The sequence below is a fragment of the Haliotis rubra genome, unplaced genomic scaffold (assembly GCF_003918875.1).
Source record: "Haliotis rubra isolate DU_JTF1 unplaced genomic scaffold, ASM391887v1 Scf1, whole genome shotgun sequence".
Classification (NCBI taxonomy): Eukaryota; Metazoa; Mollusca; class Gastropoda; order Lepetellida; family Haliotidae; genus Haliotis; species Haliotis rubra.
The window spans coordinates 9,585,298-9,603,435 of NW_025764891.1; the positions used below are offsets into that span (position 1 = coordinate 9,585,298).

An 18,138-nucleotide genomic window follows, 5' to 3' on the forward strand; every position below is an offset into this window, starting at 1 on the left:
TGTTTCATGTCAAACAGTATTTAATGAGTGCGTGACTTGCCTTGTGTTGGCACACTTTTTGCAAGATCCACAGCTTTTCATATTTCCATACCAACTAAGTCAGGGCTTTATCTAAAGAAATGAAACCTACTTGCACACAGTGCAACCTTAGGTAATAACTTGTTGCACATGAAAAAACAACAACCCAGGTTGCATCTGCTGCTTATATATAATATTACAAAATATTTACATGCACTGGGTCCACCACTCTGTGACAAGTATAATACAAGAGTCATCAGAAGATGACATATTCCCCCGGCCCCCACATATTTGAAAGAACAAATCATCTGACAGTTACTTTAAGTCCAGCTTGATGTCTTTTTAGACTAAGTCCAAATCGTTTCCATGGAAATCATGAAAAAATATAAATGCCAAAAATGTGTAAATAGCAAAAGGCACCACTTCTAGATCTGACTCATAAATCTGCCAAGTTTTGCTGATAGATATTAAGAAGTTTTCGAGTTGTGCTCCGGAAATGAAGCCCATCCCTCCCTTTTGAGACTAAGTCCAAAACATTTCCATGGAAACCAATAAAAATAAAAATGACGAAAACCTGCAAAAAGCAAAAGGCACCACTTAAGGTTCTGTTTGATATATCTACCACATTTTGTTGAAAAATATTGAACGGTTTTCGAGTTGTGCTCCGGAAATGAAGGTCACCCTCATTTTGAGACTAAGTTCAAATCATTTCCATGGAAACCAAGAAAAATAAGAATGACAAAAATCTGTAAATAGCAAAAGGCACCACTTTAGGTTCTGTTTGATATATCTACCAATTTTTGTTATGCTCCGGAAACAAAATGATTACGGATGGACGGACGATCACATTACATGCCGGGGGAAAAATAAGGACAAGTGACATTTCTTTGTGGCCTATCACCATTATAATAATGGCAGATAGTTCTTGCAGATGAGCAAATATATTTTTGAACCATGAATAAGAGTATGAATGAAGACAGGACTGAAGCACAAAAATAATTCCTTGCAACAAGCAACAGACGGTTGCAATAGTTTACTCAGCACAAATACCCTCTACCAAAACAAGTTACAACTTAAGATCTATGCCAATCTTATAGTCACCAAACATATGAAAAAATAATTGTTCATCCACATGCTACTGCAAGCAATTGATCACATGGACACAAGAATGAACCCCACTGCTATGTCTCCTGATTTTGCATGTGCAAATGAGGCAGCAGGTAAGCATGGCTGGGAGCATGAGAATACCATTAAACTGTTACCTACCTGTTGAACCAAACCCTCCAAACCCTGAATGCATTGTTAAAAAATAATGTTATTTATTGAGCCTTTTAGATAATAAGGAGTGCATCAGGAGTGTCTGATTTATGGCCATGGATAGGAAGAGATGGTAACTAACTTTTGGCAAATAGTAAATCAGAACAGGAATTAGACTTTGTGATTTGTCACGACTAAAATACTAGCCCTAAGAAAAGCAAAGCTAAAATCCCTGAGCACAAAAGAAAACAAAATTTCCAAAGTGTCTGATGTCTCTTCTTGGCTTTGGCAAAACTGAGCACAAAGGAAGAAAATTCTTATCCTTTGTTACAGCATTGAAGATATGGCGTCACAGAAAGGTGCAGAAACTTTCATCATGACATCCATAGGAAATTGATTATTGTTTGCCACATTCTTTTTCTTACCAAAATGCTACTCTGACTTCAAAATATCTATTCCTTTGTGAAATACCTTTCAGAAGATGAAACATATGACACATCTATTCAGTGAATGAGCTATGATGCACTTGTAAAAGGGACTACAATATGCACTGACCTCCAAAGCCAGCTGTTCCTGGGTTAGTGCCACCAAATCCAAATGAGGACGTTGTTGTTGGTTTGGCAAAGAGATTGCCACCACCACCACTACCAAAAAATCCAGGTGCTGAAGTTGTTGCTGCTCCAAATCCTGCTGGCTTACTACCAAACAGTCCAGTCTAGAAGAAAGAAATGTGAGTGAGTGAGTTGGGTTTAATGCCACTTTGAACAGAATTCTAGTTTAATCATGGTATGAAACAATCATAACAAACAGCTTCCCAGTCGATAAAATTAATTATCAAACAATTGTTGGTACACATCGAAATTGCATTATTTGAAAAGAGTGGTCAAATCTTCTGGATTCCAGTTTCAACGTACCGATGCAGCCTGTGTGCCGAAGCCGCCAGTGTTACCAAAGCTGAATGATGTTGCTGGCGCTGTGCTTGTGCCACCGAACAAAGAGGACTGAGTGGTAGCCGTACCAAACAGAGGCTGTAATTACAAAACACCAGTATTACTAGCACTTTAGGCAAAAAGAAAGCCAAAATAATTTTCAACTGGAAAACAAAAGCAAGGTTTCATTCTCCCCAGACACAGTGGTGTGCAAGCATGTTGTTGTTGATATGCCACCCTTATATTGCCATCGCAATATTTCAGCTTTATGGTCTGTAAATAATCAAGTCTGAACCAGACAATCCAGTGCTCAACAGCATGAGCATCGATCTATGCCATTAGGATAAGATGACATGAGTCAACCAAATCACCGAGCCTGACCATCCAATGTCCTTAACCTAGAGCCCTGTGACTAGTGGTGGGCTGTTGGAATGTCCACCATATCCACGATTTGTGATCCCAACAATGAACATGATACATTTTGTTTTCCCAAGGATGACTTCTGAATACCTTATTCTGTTGGTTTTGTCCAAACAATCCTGTTGCTTGACTGGTATTTCCAAATCCAAAGCCAGAGGTACTGGCGGTTGTGGTGGTACTGGCTCCACCGAACAGCGGCTTGTTCTGTCCAAACATTCCACCGCTAGCCTGAGGGTTGGTTTGACCAAACAAGCCAGAGTTTGCTGTAGATGTATTGGCTCCAAATCCTGAAATATTAGAAAAAATACCTGTGTTATGACTTTCACAAATACATATAGTATCATTACCGAGGGGTCACACAGACAACACGAGATAACAGCATACATAGAACATCACATTTTCAACTTCCATGATGGGACTCAACCCACAAATGATCTGTGATCTGTACTTCCAAATCCCAAATTTAACACATATCACATTTGACCAATTTCTAAATATCATGTAATCATTCCATGAATTCTTTACAGCTGGAAGTGGAATGTTACATTTTTTACACTGTTATTTGTCATGCATGCAAAGGGTACATCACTGATGCATTTACCCGTGCATTTTGGCAAGATCTTCAATCTCCCAATGTTTTTTATAATCATTCACCTGATGAAGGGGCAAGGAATAGCCCAGAAATGTTGTGTATACAATAAAGAAGAAGTTGACATTCATTGTATTTTGTCTTATACTTATAAATAATCATCCTGTTTTCAAGTATCATAACAGCACTCAATCAGCGTGACTTAGCCATAAACGACACACGCTTTAGTTGTTAATCATAATGTCAACCTACTCAAGCTTATTGTTTGTATATGTCCATGTTTTACACCCTACAAAAGTAGGTGACCTTTAATAATGCAATGCGTTTACAACAGACTAAGTCTGTTCTCATTTCCAAATGAAAGTAAAAGGTTGTTTTTTTATCATAGAAAGAAAGATTACATTAGCAACTGACAGAAGAAGAATAGAAGTAAATTGCTGAAAATGGTGAATCATGTTTTATTTATTCCTGCTTTTTGAAGCCATTGATTTCAATGTCCCATTAAAACAAACGCAAGGTGATGATTCGACACGACATGTTTCTAACATCAATGCTGTGCGCTTAAAATTCATCCCATGCATAAACAATTCATGTGAGTATTCTTTCAAATTTCCTGTGTAAAAACACTGTGCATATAACATGTTTCATGTATGTTTTGTCAAGACAGACAATTTACTGCAAAGAAATTTTAAAATAGCAGTGATCCTGAAAACCACAAAATCATGTTTTTCACCACTAACTGTTACGACATTGAAAATTAAACAAGGGGAACACACTTTTATCAATTGCACAACACTATACAACTGAGCAATATTACAAGCTGAGAAATAATGTGACCCACTATTCTGACCTGTAAAGCCAGTTGCTGCCTGCTGCTGTTGCTGCTGCTGTTGTTGCTGACCAAATGAGAAGCCAGTGCTGGAAGTCGCTGGAGTAGAGCCAAACAAACCACCTCCGGCAACAGCAGCACCTGCCTGCTTGCCTTTCCGATTGGCCTGATAGTCTTCTAGTCTCAGTTCCTGAATCACAGAGTTGTGGAAACATTAACAACATCCAAATAAAGAATGTGTTGGGAAGGATTTAACTGCAGAATAAATGACAAATACCTTTACCATATTTACCACTGTTGGAAAAAGCTAGAAACTCAAGAACAGTGCATTTCCTGACAATTTCAGGTCAATCTTTCACCCAAAACTTGGGCCAAAGTATAAAGTCCATTATGCACAAATGTATAGAAACGTCACAGTAAAAAACATATTGCATCCAGAAGGATGGGCATATATTCACTGTACCATTTTTCACAAACATATATATAAAGGGCCTGTAATTACTGGCATAACCAAATCTTACAGGACACAGCACTATTTCCATACTATACATGATCCTCATATTTCAAAGAACATTAAAATATATTTCTGGGGTCTCCTGGACCACCTGTTTTGTAGGTGAAAGTAGAACCATGAGTTGTCGACAGTACCTCAAGACACTTGTTGTCGTACTCTTCATGGCTGTGATGCACTGGTGTCTTGTGTTGATGCTGGCTGACACTCCATTCTTCATCATAGTATCCTGGCCACTTGGAGGGTTGAACTTGACTGTAGTGCCATTAGCATTGTTAGCAAACCCTGACAAAACAAACATTGTATGATGAAGGGAAACCAGTCTAAGTAAACTTAGGCTCAGTATTATTCGTTAACCATGTGTAAGGTCGCCAGGTAACCTTTGAGCGACCTATGACCGGCCCAATTAATCGTGGAGACGACAGAATGGATTTAACCAATCAGACAACGGCTACTATTTAGTGTTCGCTGGGACTTACAAAATGGATTTACTCTTCATGGTCGCCAACACTGATCTCACAACAAATGAAAATCTGCAAATAGCAAAAGGCACCACTTTGGGATCTGCCTCACATATCTGCCACGTTTTACTGAAAGATATTAAGAAGTTTTCGAGTTGTGCTCTGGAAACGAAAACTATCCCTCCCTTTTGGGACTAAGTCTGAATCGTTTCCATGGAAACCGGGAAAAATAAAAATGCCAAAAGTCTGCAAATAGCTGAAGGCATAACTTCAGGATCTGTTTGATATATCTACCAAGTTTTGTTGAAAAATATTGAACGGTTGTTGAGTTATGCTCGAAACGAAGCCAAAAGAGTCATCAGAAGATGACATATCCCCCCGGCCCCCACATCTTTGAAAGAACAAATCATCTGACAGTTACCTAAAGTCCAGCTTGATTTTAGACTAAGTGCAAATCGTTTCCATGGAAATCATGAAAAAAGTAAATGACAAAAATCTGCAAATAGCAAAAGGCACCACTTTGGGATCTACCTCCACATATCTGCCAAGTTTTGCTGAAAGATATTAAGAAGTTTTAGCGTTGTGCTCCGGAAACAAAACCCATCCCTTCCTTTTTGAGACTAAGTTCGAATCATTCCATGGAAACCGAGAAAATAATAAATCACAAATATCTGTAAATAGCAAAAGGCATCACTTCAATATCTGCCTCACATATCTGCCAAGTTTTGCTGAAAGATATAGAGAGGTTTTTGAGTTGTGCTCCGGAAACGAAGCCCACCCCTCACTTTTGGGATTAAGTCCGAATCGTTTCCATGGAAACCGGGAAAAATAAAAATGCCAAAAATCGGCAAATAGCAAAAGGCACAACTTTAGGATCTGTTTGATATATCTATCAAGTTTTGTTGAAAAATATTATACGGTTTTTTAGTTGTGCTCCGGAAACGAAAGCAATCCTTACTTTTTGAGACTAAGTTCAAAATGTTTCAATGGAAACCAAGAAAAATAAAAATGCCAAAAATCGGCAAATAGCAAAAGGCACCACTTAAGGTTCTGTTTCATACATCTACCAAGTTTTGTTGAAAAATATTGAAAGGTTCTTGAGTTATGCTCCGGAAACGAAGCCCACCCCTCACTTTTGGGACTAAGTCCGAATCGTTTCCATGGAAACCGGGAAAAATAAAAATGCCAAAAATCTGCAAATAGCAAAAGGCACCACTTAAGGTTCTGTTTGATATATCTACCAAGTCTTGTTGAAAAATATTGAACGGTTCTTGAGTTATGCTCTGGAAACGAAGCCCACCCCTCACTTTTTGGACTAAGTCCGAATCGTTTCCATGGAAACCGGGAAAAATAAAAATGCCAAAAATCTGCAAATAGCAAAAGGCACCACTTTAGGATCTGTTTGATATATCTATCAAGTTTTGTTGAAAAATATTGAATGGTTCTTGAGTTATGCTCCGGAAATGAAAGCAATCCTTACTTTTTGAGACTAAGTTCAAAATGTTTCCATGGAAACCGGGAAAAATAAAAATGACAAAAATCGGCAAATAGCAAAAGGCACCACTTAAGGTTCTGTTTCATACATCTACCAAGTTTTGTTGAAAAATATTGAACGGTTCTTGAGTTATGCTCCGGAAACGAAAGCAATCCTTACTTTTTGAGACTAAGTTCAAAATGTTTCCATGGAAACCGGGAAAAATAAAAATGCCAAAAATCGGCAAATAGCAAAAGGCACAACTTAAGGTTCTGTTTCATACATCTACCAAGTTTTGTTGAAAAATATTGAACAGTTCTTGAGTTATGCTCCGGAAACGAAGCCCACCCCTCACTTTTGGGACTAAGTCCGAATCGTTTCCATGGAAACCGGGAAAAATAAAAATGCCAAAAATCTGTGAAATGCAAAAGGCACCACTTTAGGATCTGTTTGATATATCTACCAAGTTTTGTTGAAAAATATTGAGCGGTTCTTGAGTTATGCTCGGAAAGCAAGCCCACCCTTCTTTAAGACTAAGTCCAAAACGTTTCCAAGGAAACCGAGAAAAATAAAAATGACAATTATCTGTAAATAGCAAAAGGCACCACCTTAGGTTATTTTTGACATATCTACCAATTTTGGTTAAAAAATATCGAACGGTCTTTGAGTTATGGTCCGGAAACAAAATGATTACGGACGGACGGACGGACGGACAGGACGGACGAGGCGACGACTATATCCCACCGCATTATATGCCGGTGGGATAAAAAGCTAGAAACTCAAGAACAGTGCATTTCCTGACAATTTCAGGTCAATCTTTAACCCAAAACTTGGGCCAAAGTATAAAGTCCATTATGCACAAATGTATAGAAACGTCACAGTAAAAAACATATTGCATCCAGAAGGATGGGCATATATTCACTGTACCATTTTTCACAAACATATATATAAAGGGCCTGTAATTACTGGCATAACCAAATCTTACAGGACACAGCACTATTTCCATACTATACATGATCCTCATATTTCAAAGAACATTAAAATATATTTCTGGGGTCTCCTGGACCACCTGTTTTGTAGGTGAAAGTAGAACCATGAGTTGTCGACAGTACCTCAAGACACTTGTTGTCGTACTCCTTCATGGCTGTGATGCACTGGTGTCTTGTGTTGATGCTGGCTGACACTCCATTCTTCATCATAGTATCCTGGCCACTTGGAGGGTTGAACTTGACTGTAGTGCCATTAGCATTGTTAGCAAACCCTGACAAAACAAACATTGTATGATGAAGGGAAACCAGTCTAAGTAAACTTAGGCTCAGTATTATTCGTTACACTGCTTTACTGAGTCTAACAAAACCTTGTGTAAGGTCGCGTCAGGTAACCTTTGAGCGACCTATGACCGTCCAATTAATCGTGAGACGACAGAATGGATTTAACCAATCAGACAACGGCTACTATTTAGTGTTCGCGGGACTTACAAAATGGATTTACTCTTCACCGGTCGCCAACACTGATCTCACAACAAATGAAAACCTGCATAAAACACAGATGTATGACCTGCAGAATATACGCTTTTGGGTTTCTGTTGACATGGTTATCATTATTTCCGCAAACTGACATCCTTGAATACTGACAAAACGCTATTTTCAGCGACTGTTTACTCACGGTTGTGGCGTGCTCCATGTGCATCACTCGGAAGCAATCGTACGGAAAATAGCATTCGGAATCGTTTGGGTACAAAACTTTTTCGAGGTAAAAGTTCAAAAGGTATGTGCGAATGTCAACTTTCGCGATTTGGTAAGCTGTGTTCTGATTGGTCAATTGAAAAGGTTACCTAACGCAACCTTCCACAAGGTTTTGTTAGACTCAGTATAGCAGTGTAACAAATAATACTGAGCCTAAGTTTACTTAGACTGAAGGGAAACAGGACTGAAATGTGTTCTGAAAATCGCTGAATGCAGCCTTGATATCCAGTGTATTATATTGCCATTCTACTGTGTTAAACACCCTGGGTCAATCTGCTGCAATACCTTCATTTCAATACTGATTTTGTGAGATGACACTAAACACAGCATTTAGTCACTTCATATGATATTGATTAAAAAAGTACTGGGATAATGCAGTTTGCATATCATAGTCTCAGGGGGTGGTGGGGTAGTCTAGTTGTGAAATTGTTTGCTTGTCATGCCCATGACCTAGGTTCGAATCCTCACATGGGTACAATGTGTGAAGCCCATTTCTGGTGTCCCAACTGTGATATTGCTGGAATATTTCTAAAAGTGGCATAAAACTAAACTCACTCATAGTCTCAGCTACAAATGGACCATATATGAAACGCCCACGCATGAATGAGTAAGAGTGAGCTGGGCTTAACACCATTTTAAACAGTATTCTAGTTATATCATCTTAATGATACATACCATGGGGTACTTTAAAGTATTCACAGAATTAATATGCATCTTAATAACAGAAAATCCTCGCTCCACTTGGGACATATATTATTGTAATCAGCTTTTCACTCAAAACTCAGTCCTTATAAGCCAACAGATCAAATTCACTAGATCTGAATTCTGTAGAAGGATGGGTACTGAACACTCACCTGCTGCTCCAGCCTGACCAAACAACATTCCCCCTGAGTTTGTCTGGTTCTGCTGGCCAAACAATCCCCCTGAAGGAGCCGTGGAAGTTCCAAATCCTGACCAGGAAAATGAAAAATGTCAGTAACTTTCAAAACAAGTGAAAACAGATGCAACATGTTTTAGCATATCAACCATTGAAGGAAAACCAAGTTCTATGGATAATCAACTTCTTTATTGCAATGAGTGCAACGTTTCGGTGTAGGTACGTCTATATTTGCCTATACATCTATACACTGCTGTTTTCATGACATAAGCACTTATTCTCACTCACCACCAAATCCTGGCGTTTTGGCTCCAAAAGCTGATGTGGTTGACTGTGGTGTTGAGAACAGCCCACCTGCTGACTGGGTCTGTGTCTGTCCAAACAACCCTCCCGCCCCTCCACTGGATGTACTGGGAGTGTTGCCAAAGTCTGAAGAAAATATGTGCCTTACTTTATGTAGCTCATAAAGTTATGAAAAGCAAGATTTATTGATGTCAACTTCTTTATTGTGAATAACATGTTATTCAATATTCAAATGTGCCCTCAAAGACTCAAAATTAGTAACTGATGTGAAACTTAGTATCGTCGGATAATAACTTTTTAGACATCAAACGTTTCTGAATGGCAGTGCTCACTTGGCAGGTAACAACCTGTGTTGTGTCACAGATATGGTCAACTCTTGACCTATGGCCTGTGTTTAAGATATCTGTTGTAGGCTAGTGACATTTTACAACTGTTCATTGCGATAATAGAGGAGGTGAAATTAGCTTTTACGTCGTGCTTGAGAATATTTCACTCATATGACGACGTGCATGCGTGTGTATGTGTATGTGCGGCTGCTTGTATTAGCCCAGACTGAAGCTGGTTTTATAGTGCTAGCCCACTGATACCATGCTGCAGTGAAGCATGAATACCCCACTCAGACACATCATACTGACTCCGAACCGACCAGTCCTTGTTGCACCCATTAATGCTGAGCGCCAGGCAGGCACCAACAAGTACCATATTTTAACGTCTTTTGGTATGGCGTGGTCGGGGATCGAACCCGCGACCTTCCGCTCTCCAGGTGGATGCTCTAACCACTACACCATGGAGTTGGTCTGCGATAATAGAGACAACAATGGATATTCTTGAGTGTCTGAAAATCTGAGTTGGGTTCAACACCTCCCTGAACAGTATTCCAGTTTTTCATGGTGTGTCAGCAGTGTCGTGACATATTGGAGTAAAAAATTTGATTTAAAGGAAAATGCAACAACATGAAATCATATAAATCTGGTCATTCAATCAAAATACATGACAGGCATGGGACACATATTCTTCAACAGAAGTCAGAATTTGGTGCTTATTAACAGAAAATCCATTTGACATTGTAGGAAAAATACATTCTAATCATCCATATTTGCACTATTTCTCATAACAACTTACTGAATCCAGTTGACTGGTTCCCAAACGTGCCAGCATTATTCTGACCAAACAAGCCTCCAGCACTTGTGTTGTTGTTGGCGCCAAACAAGCCTCCTGCAGCTGGAGTTGTTGATCCAAAGGCTGGTGTTCCAAACCCTGCAGCTCCAGCTGGCTTGTTCCCGAATGAGTTGTTGTCTGGAACAGATCATGGAATGACCAATAGATAAGTTAGAGTCAGGAATTGACTTTTCAACATTTGAGAAATCTTGTCATTATGCAAGGTTGGGGGGTGGGGGGGTTCACTTTGGCAATATTCCAGCAATATCACCAATGAGGGAGAACAGAAATGGGCTTCAATTACTGTACCAAATTTAATATGACTAATGCATATGACTTATACACATCCAATTTACAATTATCCCTCATCATGGAATAAAGATGGATTGGTCAGCTCATCATCATGTCAGAGAACACAATCCCACATGGTAAAGTTATGACATGCAGATTTTTTAAATAGGTTTTCACACATGCATCAGTCTAAATTCCTGTTGTTTATTTGTTGTTTAACACTCCACACAGCCATTCAACACTCATAAGTCTGGACCCAACAGTGACTGACATTCCTTGGCCCGACCACCTTATCCTCTTGAGGTGCCTATATTGACATTCACAAGCATAGATCATGTAGATTGCTCAGGCCTCAAATATAATTCTGGTTGTCCACTGGGCTTATTGTCATGTAATCTTGAATTATCTTGTTTACAGGCTTGTATAAACATGAAATCGCGGACAATTGTTGTGGAAAATGAAAGCTATATGTTCTCACAATCTACTGTCATTTAATTTTGTCTCCTGCTTTGCCTAGTTTCTGAGTTACAACTTGTTTTCATAGACGATTCTGTCAAAATCGACATTGGTGTCAGTAGGGCCCTATTTGTATAATGACTGATCCAAATTGATCCCATTTCTGTGTTTTTTTACCTCGATATTTAATCATGTCATGTAAAAATCTGTTTGTATTCTCAAACAGTGTCGGCCCATTGGTTTTCACACTAATACAGCAATTAATACTCCCTTGTTGTAACCCCGTGTTAGGTGGTATAAACCTACACATGTTATTTGTCATCATTCATTTGATGGTCAGTTAATGAATTTATAACAGGTATAATTAGTGGTAACACACTTAGATTACCCGACAAAGGTTCCCATTTGGCATTTCTTGTGTCTGGAGTAAATATTCAACATTATAAACATCGATCAAAGGATTAACCGATAACACGCTGATTGATTACTTTTATCTTACACAGCCGAATTGTCAAAAGGTAGTGTTTATGTATGTAGATTTACTAATCTATACTGAATACACTCTGTCGGTCGGTGTTCATGAAAACAACGCTCTTCTTCAAAGGATTAACCGCAATACATTGATTGATTGCCCATTATTGGCTAACTAAATTACTGTTTTTAAAGAAAGGCGGACATTATGCAATTAGTTGCCAGGTGTGCTATCTTGGTGACCAATGAGACTATACACCAATACCTGAAAAGATTTATCACTTTTTCAGATATTAAACTGTTATAAGACACATCATTTGGAACAGTTTTGTGGATATTGATGGATACATTCCTAACAAGGTAATGGCCTGATATTGTTCCTATAACTTTAATCTGTTTTAATTTTAATATTTGCATTTTGTTTTATTCATTTGTCGTGAGCATATCAACAGAATCATTGTTTTCGCCGTGAAGTGTAATGAGACAGACAACATGCACTAGGGTGTGCGCGAATTATGATTCACATTGGCAAACTATATAATGTCTAGATATTACAGTTCTGTTATAAATTCACTATAAGTATCAGCAGATCGCCTGCTTTTTATTTAGTTTCAAAATGCATACAAGTATTTAATTAGGATTATAAGACCAAATATAAAGACGCACATTGACTAGTATCTACATACTGGTGAGTGGACATTAACCATGGGAATGTAGCAAGAAATTTATCGCAGCAGTATTGTGACTTCGAACCCCACCTCGCCTGCGGAAGAAATCGCTTTGTTATAAGTTGTGTCATGCAAAATCCGCTTGGTTTTGATTCCAATACATATTTAACTACGAGTAGAAAGTAGTCTTGGTTTCTAACTCTGATGAAAACAAACTATAATCTCATTAATTCTAACAGATTTTTTTATTTTTAAATATGATGCTACCTCGTCGGGAACATCCGCCAGTCTGAGGATAAATGGTATTTAGGTTTGTTTTCACCGAAGTTACTAAAATCAAAACTACTTTCTACTGGTAGTAAAATATGTATTTTATTGATGGCCAATAGGATTTTGCATGACATAGCAGATAACATAACAATTTCTTTCCTGGCAGCAGGTGGGTGTCATATAATACTACTTACAATATTATTGTTACTTTGACCACAACCTCGCCTCGAGGGAAGAAATCGTTATGTTACAAGTTGTTTCATAGAAAATCTTTATGGTCATAAATCATATGCATATTTTACTACAACTAGTAAGTAGTTTTGATTCTTTAACTTCCGCGAAGTTTATCTGGAACACAAGTAAGATATCGTTTCAGGTTTCCACAACGCCGCTTCAAGACTCACAAACATAACCCATTTAGCACTAACCGCGGGCCCTGTGGAAATCTGTGCATGTGGGACACCATCGCCGACATTTCTAGGAGCAATTGACGACAAAGCAACGATTCGGCATGTCGCCGTTGATGTTTAACTTTTTTTACGAAAATTTTATGTAAACACTTTCTATCTGATCCAGCTAACCTGTCTTCATTTCTCAAACACGGACTAGATTAATTATTAAGAAAATCCCTTACTTTGTCCAAATGGTGTCGAACTTCCAAATGTGGCTGCAAAAGAATTCAAAGATATATTCAATGATGACTTACAAATGACAACAAAATCGACGAGGAAAACAAATGCTAATTGGCGGCAGCTGAATGCACTTAGAGGTACAGGTGTAAAATACAGATGTTTCACCTCTCTGTGTATGATTACTGTATGTGTACATGTTGCCATGCAGCAATATTCGAGCTGTAAGAAGGCGACCTCTAAATAACTGAACATGAACCAGACAATCCTGTGGCTATATAAGTCGAGTATATGGATGGCAACTTCTTGTTTTGTATATCACAACATTTCTGGCCTACTTCTTGCCCCTTCTTCAGGTGATTTCTTGTTTATTGTATATCACGTTTCTGGGCTACTTCTTGCCCCTTCTTCGGGTGATTGATCAGGGGCAAGAAGTAGCCCAGAAACGTTGTGATATAAAATAAACAAGAAGTTGCCATCCATATACTCGACTTATATAGCCACCAACTTCTAAATGCCTCTCAAGAATCTAATCCTGTGGCTGATATTGCAAACAATGATCACATACAATCAACCAGGTCACCAAACCTGACCAGCTTATATACTTAGTTGCCGCTAATGTCCAGCAATGGTTCTAACTACAAATCCCCACATGGGTATACTTCTCGCACTACATCAAAGACACTTGTCAACCAAGGCAGCGAGTCTGACCACCTGATCCTGTTAGTCGCCTCTTACGATAAGCATGGGTTACTGAAGACCAATTCTAACACGGATCTCCATGGGTTATATCACGACAAAAGATAATGGCAAGTATACATTATCATTACTTTGCTTATTGTTTAACACAACACACAACATTATTCTAACAATATGGAGGTCTGTAAGTAATTGTGTCTAGACCAGACAATCCAGTAATCAACAGCATTAGCATCAATCTTGGCAATTCAGATACCATGACAAGTGTCAACCAAGTCAGCGAGCTTGATCACCTGGTGCTGTTAGTCGCCTCTTACGACAAGCATATGTTGCTGAAGACCAATTCTAACCTGGATCTTCACAGGTGATTATCACCAGTAATATAATAAGTGTCTTGGAACAAGCTGGGATTTTCACTTTGCACACAACAACACTGAGACAATTATTTATTTCACTTCAAGATAGTTAAACATGTCAACATAGTGAGACTACAAGTTATTTCAAATAATACTTACAAGAAGTGCCTCCACCAAATCCAGTTCCAAAACCCATTGGCTTTTGTCCAAACATCACTGTACTACCAACAAAGCGTAAGGGTTATTCTGAAAATATAAAACATATACATCTTAAGACAATCAAATCTAAGCATTGATAATTAAAATCAACCCAAAACTGTCAACTCATTACTTGATACAATTGCCTAACAGTTATAAAACATACTCAGACTTTTCAATATTACTTAGAACTAACACTAGATCATGTAGATATTTCTCATGAATACAATTCTGCCTGCAAAAAGATATGCTTGTATTTAAAGTAAGCAATAAAAGTACACTTCGATACATTCTTAACAGTTAGTAAGGATCAAGCACAAAAGTCTATGACCGCCTCTGTGGTGTAGAGGTTAGAGCGTCTGCCCAGAGAGCGGAAGGTTGTGGGTTTGATCCCAGATCACGTCATACCAAACAAAACATTAAAATATGGTACTTGTTGGTCCCTGCCTGGCGCTCGGCATAAATGGGTACAACAAGGACTGGTTAACTTGGAGTCAGTATAATGTATCTGAGTCGGGTATTCATGCTTCACTGCGTCTTAAATCTGGGCTAGTTCAAGCAGCCACACATACATACACACGCATGCACATCATCATATAAGCAAAATATTCTCAAGTATGACGTTAAACCCCATTTCACCTCACAAAAGTCTATGGCAAGGTTCAAGAGGAAATAGCCCTGCACAATTTTTACAAATGTTCCAATTAAGGCTGTTACGATTCACTCGCATATTCGGTGAATCTAACTGTAGCCTTTCATGAATTCAATTCGTTATTCATGGTCACCAAAACTGAATATTAATGATTTTTTTTAAGGGAATGTGTTTTTCTTGAACCCTTATGTCCTTTTTCAAAGTTAGATATGCAAGAATGGAATATGTACTAGCCTTGCACTGCAGTAGCAAGTCATGTTAGTTTGCCAAGGCCACACATGGTAGTCAACCACATTATTAAAAGAAAATCGACTATAACTATTACATAACAAATTTGAGTGCCATGAGATCACTGGTTATTGCTGTGACAAATTTACACTGTCAACATGGGTGTCCACATTGTGCAGTGTTTGCGAACAGTGTCTGTCCCTCTGACAAATCCGGCAGATTTGCCAACGGTCTGATAGAAGTCTACAACCTACCAGCCCCAGTGTCCGACTGTATGTTTCACAATGACTTTGACTGAAGATGTAATATGTGACATGTGACACTTGTTTGCTGTTTATTTTATCTTAATTTTTCTTAGGTTTGTTGATAATTTCAAAGCCAATTATAAGAAATGTTAAATCTGAAATGTGTGTTTAATTTTATTCCATGGGTCCTGTGAATTTTCAATGGGTCAGACAGACATCTTAAACTTACAGGACCCAATGTCCTGTTACTTTGAAACACCATTCGTGAACACTGATTGTGCATCAATAACATAATTACAATATTGTATTCGTGAATAATTATTCACATTCGTTACCCAATATTTGTGATATATATCATATTCGCCACATAGTGTATTCATTGCAGCCTTAGTTCCATTATAACTTCCAATGTTCTTTTGATAAATGTTTGACCAAAATAAACTACTTTTACCAAACATTACACAAGTTTTGTGGCAATGTATTTATCCCATACCCTTGATTCTAGGTGTGTATTATATCTCTTGGTACGAGGCTCTGATAACACTGGTTGAACTGAAAACACTGGTTGAAATGCATCAGATTAACATGATTTTCCTATCTGCATAGCTACAAGTGCAACATGAGAACTTCATCTTAAGATGTGGACCTGGTTCTTGTTATCAGAGGCACATGACAGAAACTACTGAAGTAAGGTGCACTTGATGAGAAACTCAGATAAAAATATTTTTGGCATAACATGTAAATTATTCTCATTATTAATTATTGTTAACTAAAAAACTATGATTTGAGAATATACATCTGAGGTGATTACTTTATATTTCAGATGGTTATCAAATTTATCAAGAATTCACTGGGTTGGAAAATCCCATCCTTTTCCTAACTTTCCTTTCTGTATTATTTCAACATTGCACTTCTTTTTGATTAATTTGAAGCACAGGTTCATTCTCCATAATTACTTGCACCCCCAAAATCGGATAATAAAATCTGCACTTAACCTTTAAAAAGTATGTGTTTTCAAGCTAAAATTAAATCAACAATTCGAGAGGGGCTGTCAACTTTGTGTTTTACATCCCTTTACGTATTTGTATATAAATGGCTTTCAGTGACTCAGTGTTGGACCTACTCCTAGGACGTATTATCTTCAGCAATACAACTTACGTTACAAGTCCCCTTGCACTCTTTAATGGTGTGATTTAATATTTTTAAAAGAAAGTGTTAGAAGTCTTACCAAACAACAAGGGCTAGAATGCACTTTACCGGGCGCAGCCCTCGCTGCTCCCTTTACGATCCTTAGGGTATGGCACCCTTTACGATCCTTAGGGTTAGGCACCCTTTACGATCCTTAGGGTTAGGCACCCTTTACGATCCTTAGGGTTAGGCACCCTTTACGATCCTTAGGGTTAGGGGTAAGGGTTAGGGTTAGGGAACCCCAGCTGCGCTAATTATAATCTGAAAAAGTGCGCCCGGTAAAGTGCAGTACTCCCACAACAAGATTACCTACAGCCCAAAATTATTAAATTTAGGTGTAAGCAATACGGCCCAAGTAATATTTGAGGAAATCACGATGGCCACTCGCAGGAGTCCGAGCCTGGCTGCCTACACATTGACATAAAGGCAAACGAGTAATATTCTCCTACAGCGACATATCATACGTTCACTGGCTTATACATACCAATAAGATACTGACTGAAACATTGAGTAATTTTTAAAGTTGGGGGCTGTTTGAATGTAAACAGAGGATGTAAAAGTAGACACGGATGTAGAGACGAGATCACACTCCATTTCAAAAATCCACAACGACACTATGATTTCAAAATCCAAGAAAACACGCCATCCCTCACCTTGTGTATGCCTTGATCGTGTATGTTTCACAATGTTTATTCCAGGTGTTCTTATAGAGTTGCTATGTTGTCATATTGCAACCTGATTCAGCTGCACAAATCTAGTTCAAGGCAGGCTCACCCACAATGGCGCCTAAAATAAAAATGGCGTCATGCACGTTTGGGGATCCCCAAATGGCGTCAGGGTAACCTAAAAATAGATCAACCCAAATCATACATCCGTAACAACTACTTACACATTAAAACTCATATACAGAGGTATTCAATTGTAATGACTTTAAACACACAATGCACTCATTGTGGGCTTAGAAAAGATGCAGTTTCACCTAATATTGTATATGGTAATTTTAGCTGCATGGTTATGTTTCAGGTATACAAACAAACGTCTGTGATCTTTTCATAGCAAGCACTATGCCTTGTCCACAGACTGCGTATGGAATCAACAGTATTGGGGGACAAATATATCGTAATTATGCAAATACGTGTGCATTTAGCTGTAAAAAGAGAGGCAATTGGATATTTAGGAGTCGATAGTGTAAGATTAGTTGTCACTGCCCCCAACC

The 18,138-nt window shown here is 38.4% G+C and overlaps 1 protein-coding gene across 1 annotated transcript in view; it reads right to left on the reverse strand.

Moving 5' to 3' along the window:
• Positions 1 to 17,742, reverse strand: part of LOC124282141 (nuclear pore complex protein Nup98-Nup96-like) — a 51,979-nt gene extending 34,237 nt beyond the window's left edge. The window contains 12 exon segments of the mRNA XM_046718140.1: positions 1,285 to 1,308; positions 1,831 to 1,990; positions 2,190 to 2,303; positions 2,715 to 2,911; positions 4,064 to 4,232; positions 7,601 to 7,749; positions 9,088 to 9,183; positions 9,399 to 9,539; positions 10,536 to 10,709; positions 13,362 to 13,394; positions 14,571 to 14,657; positions 17,576 to 17,742. Of these exon segments, the coding sequence (XP_046574096.1) occupies positions 1,285 to 1,308; positions 1,831 to 1,990; positions 2,190 to 2,303; positions 2,715 to 2,911; positions 4,064 to 4,232; positions 7,601 to 7,749; positions 9,088 to 9,183; positions 9,399 to 9,539; positions 10,536 to 10,709; positions 13,362 to 13,394; positions 14,571 to 14,625 (1,312 nt within the window). The 5' untranslated portion in view covers positions 14,626 to 14,657; positions 17,576 to 17,742.
• Positions 17,743 to 18,138: the final 396 nt, after the last annotated feature.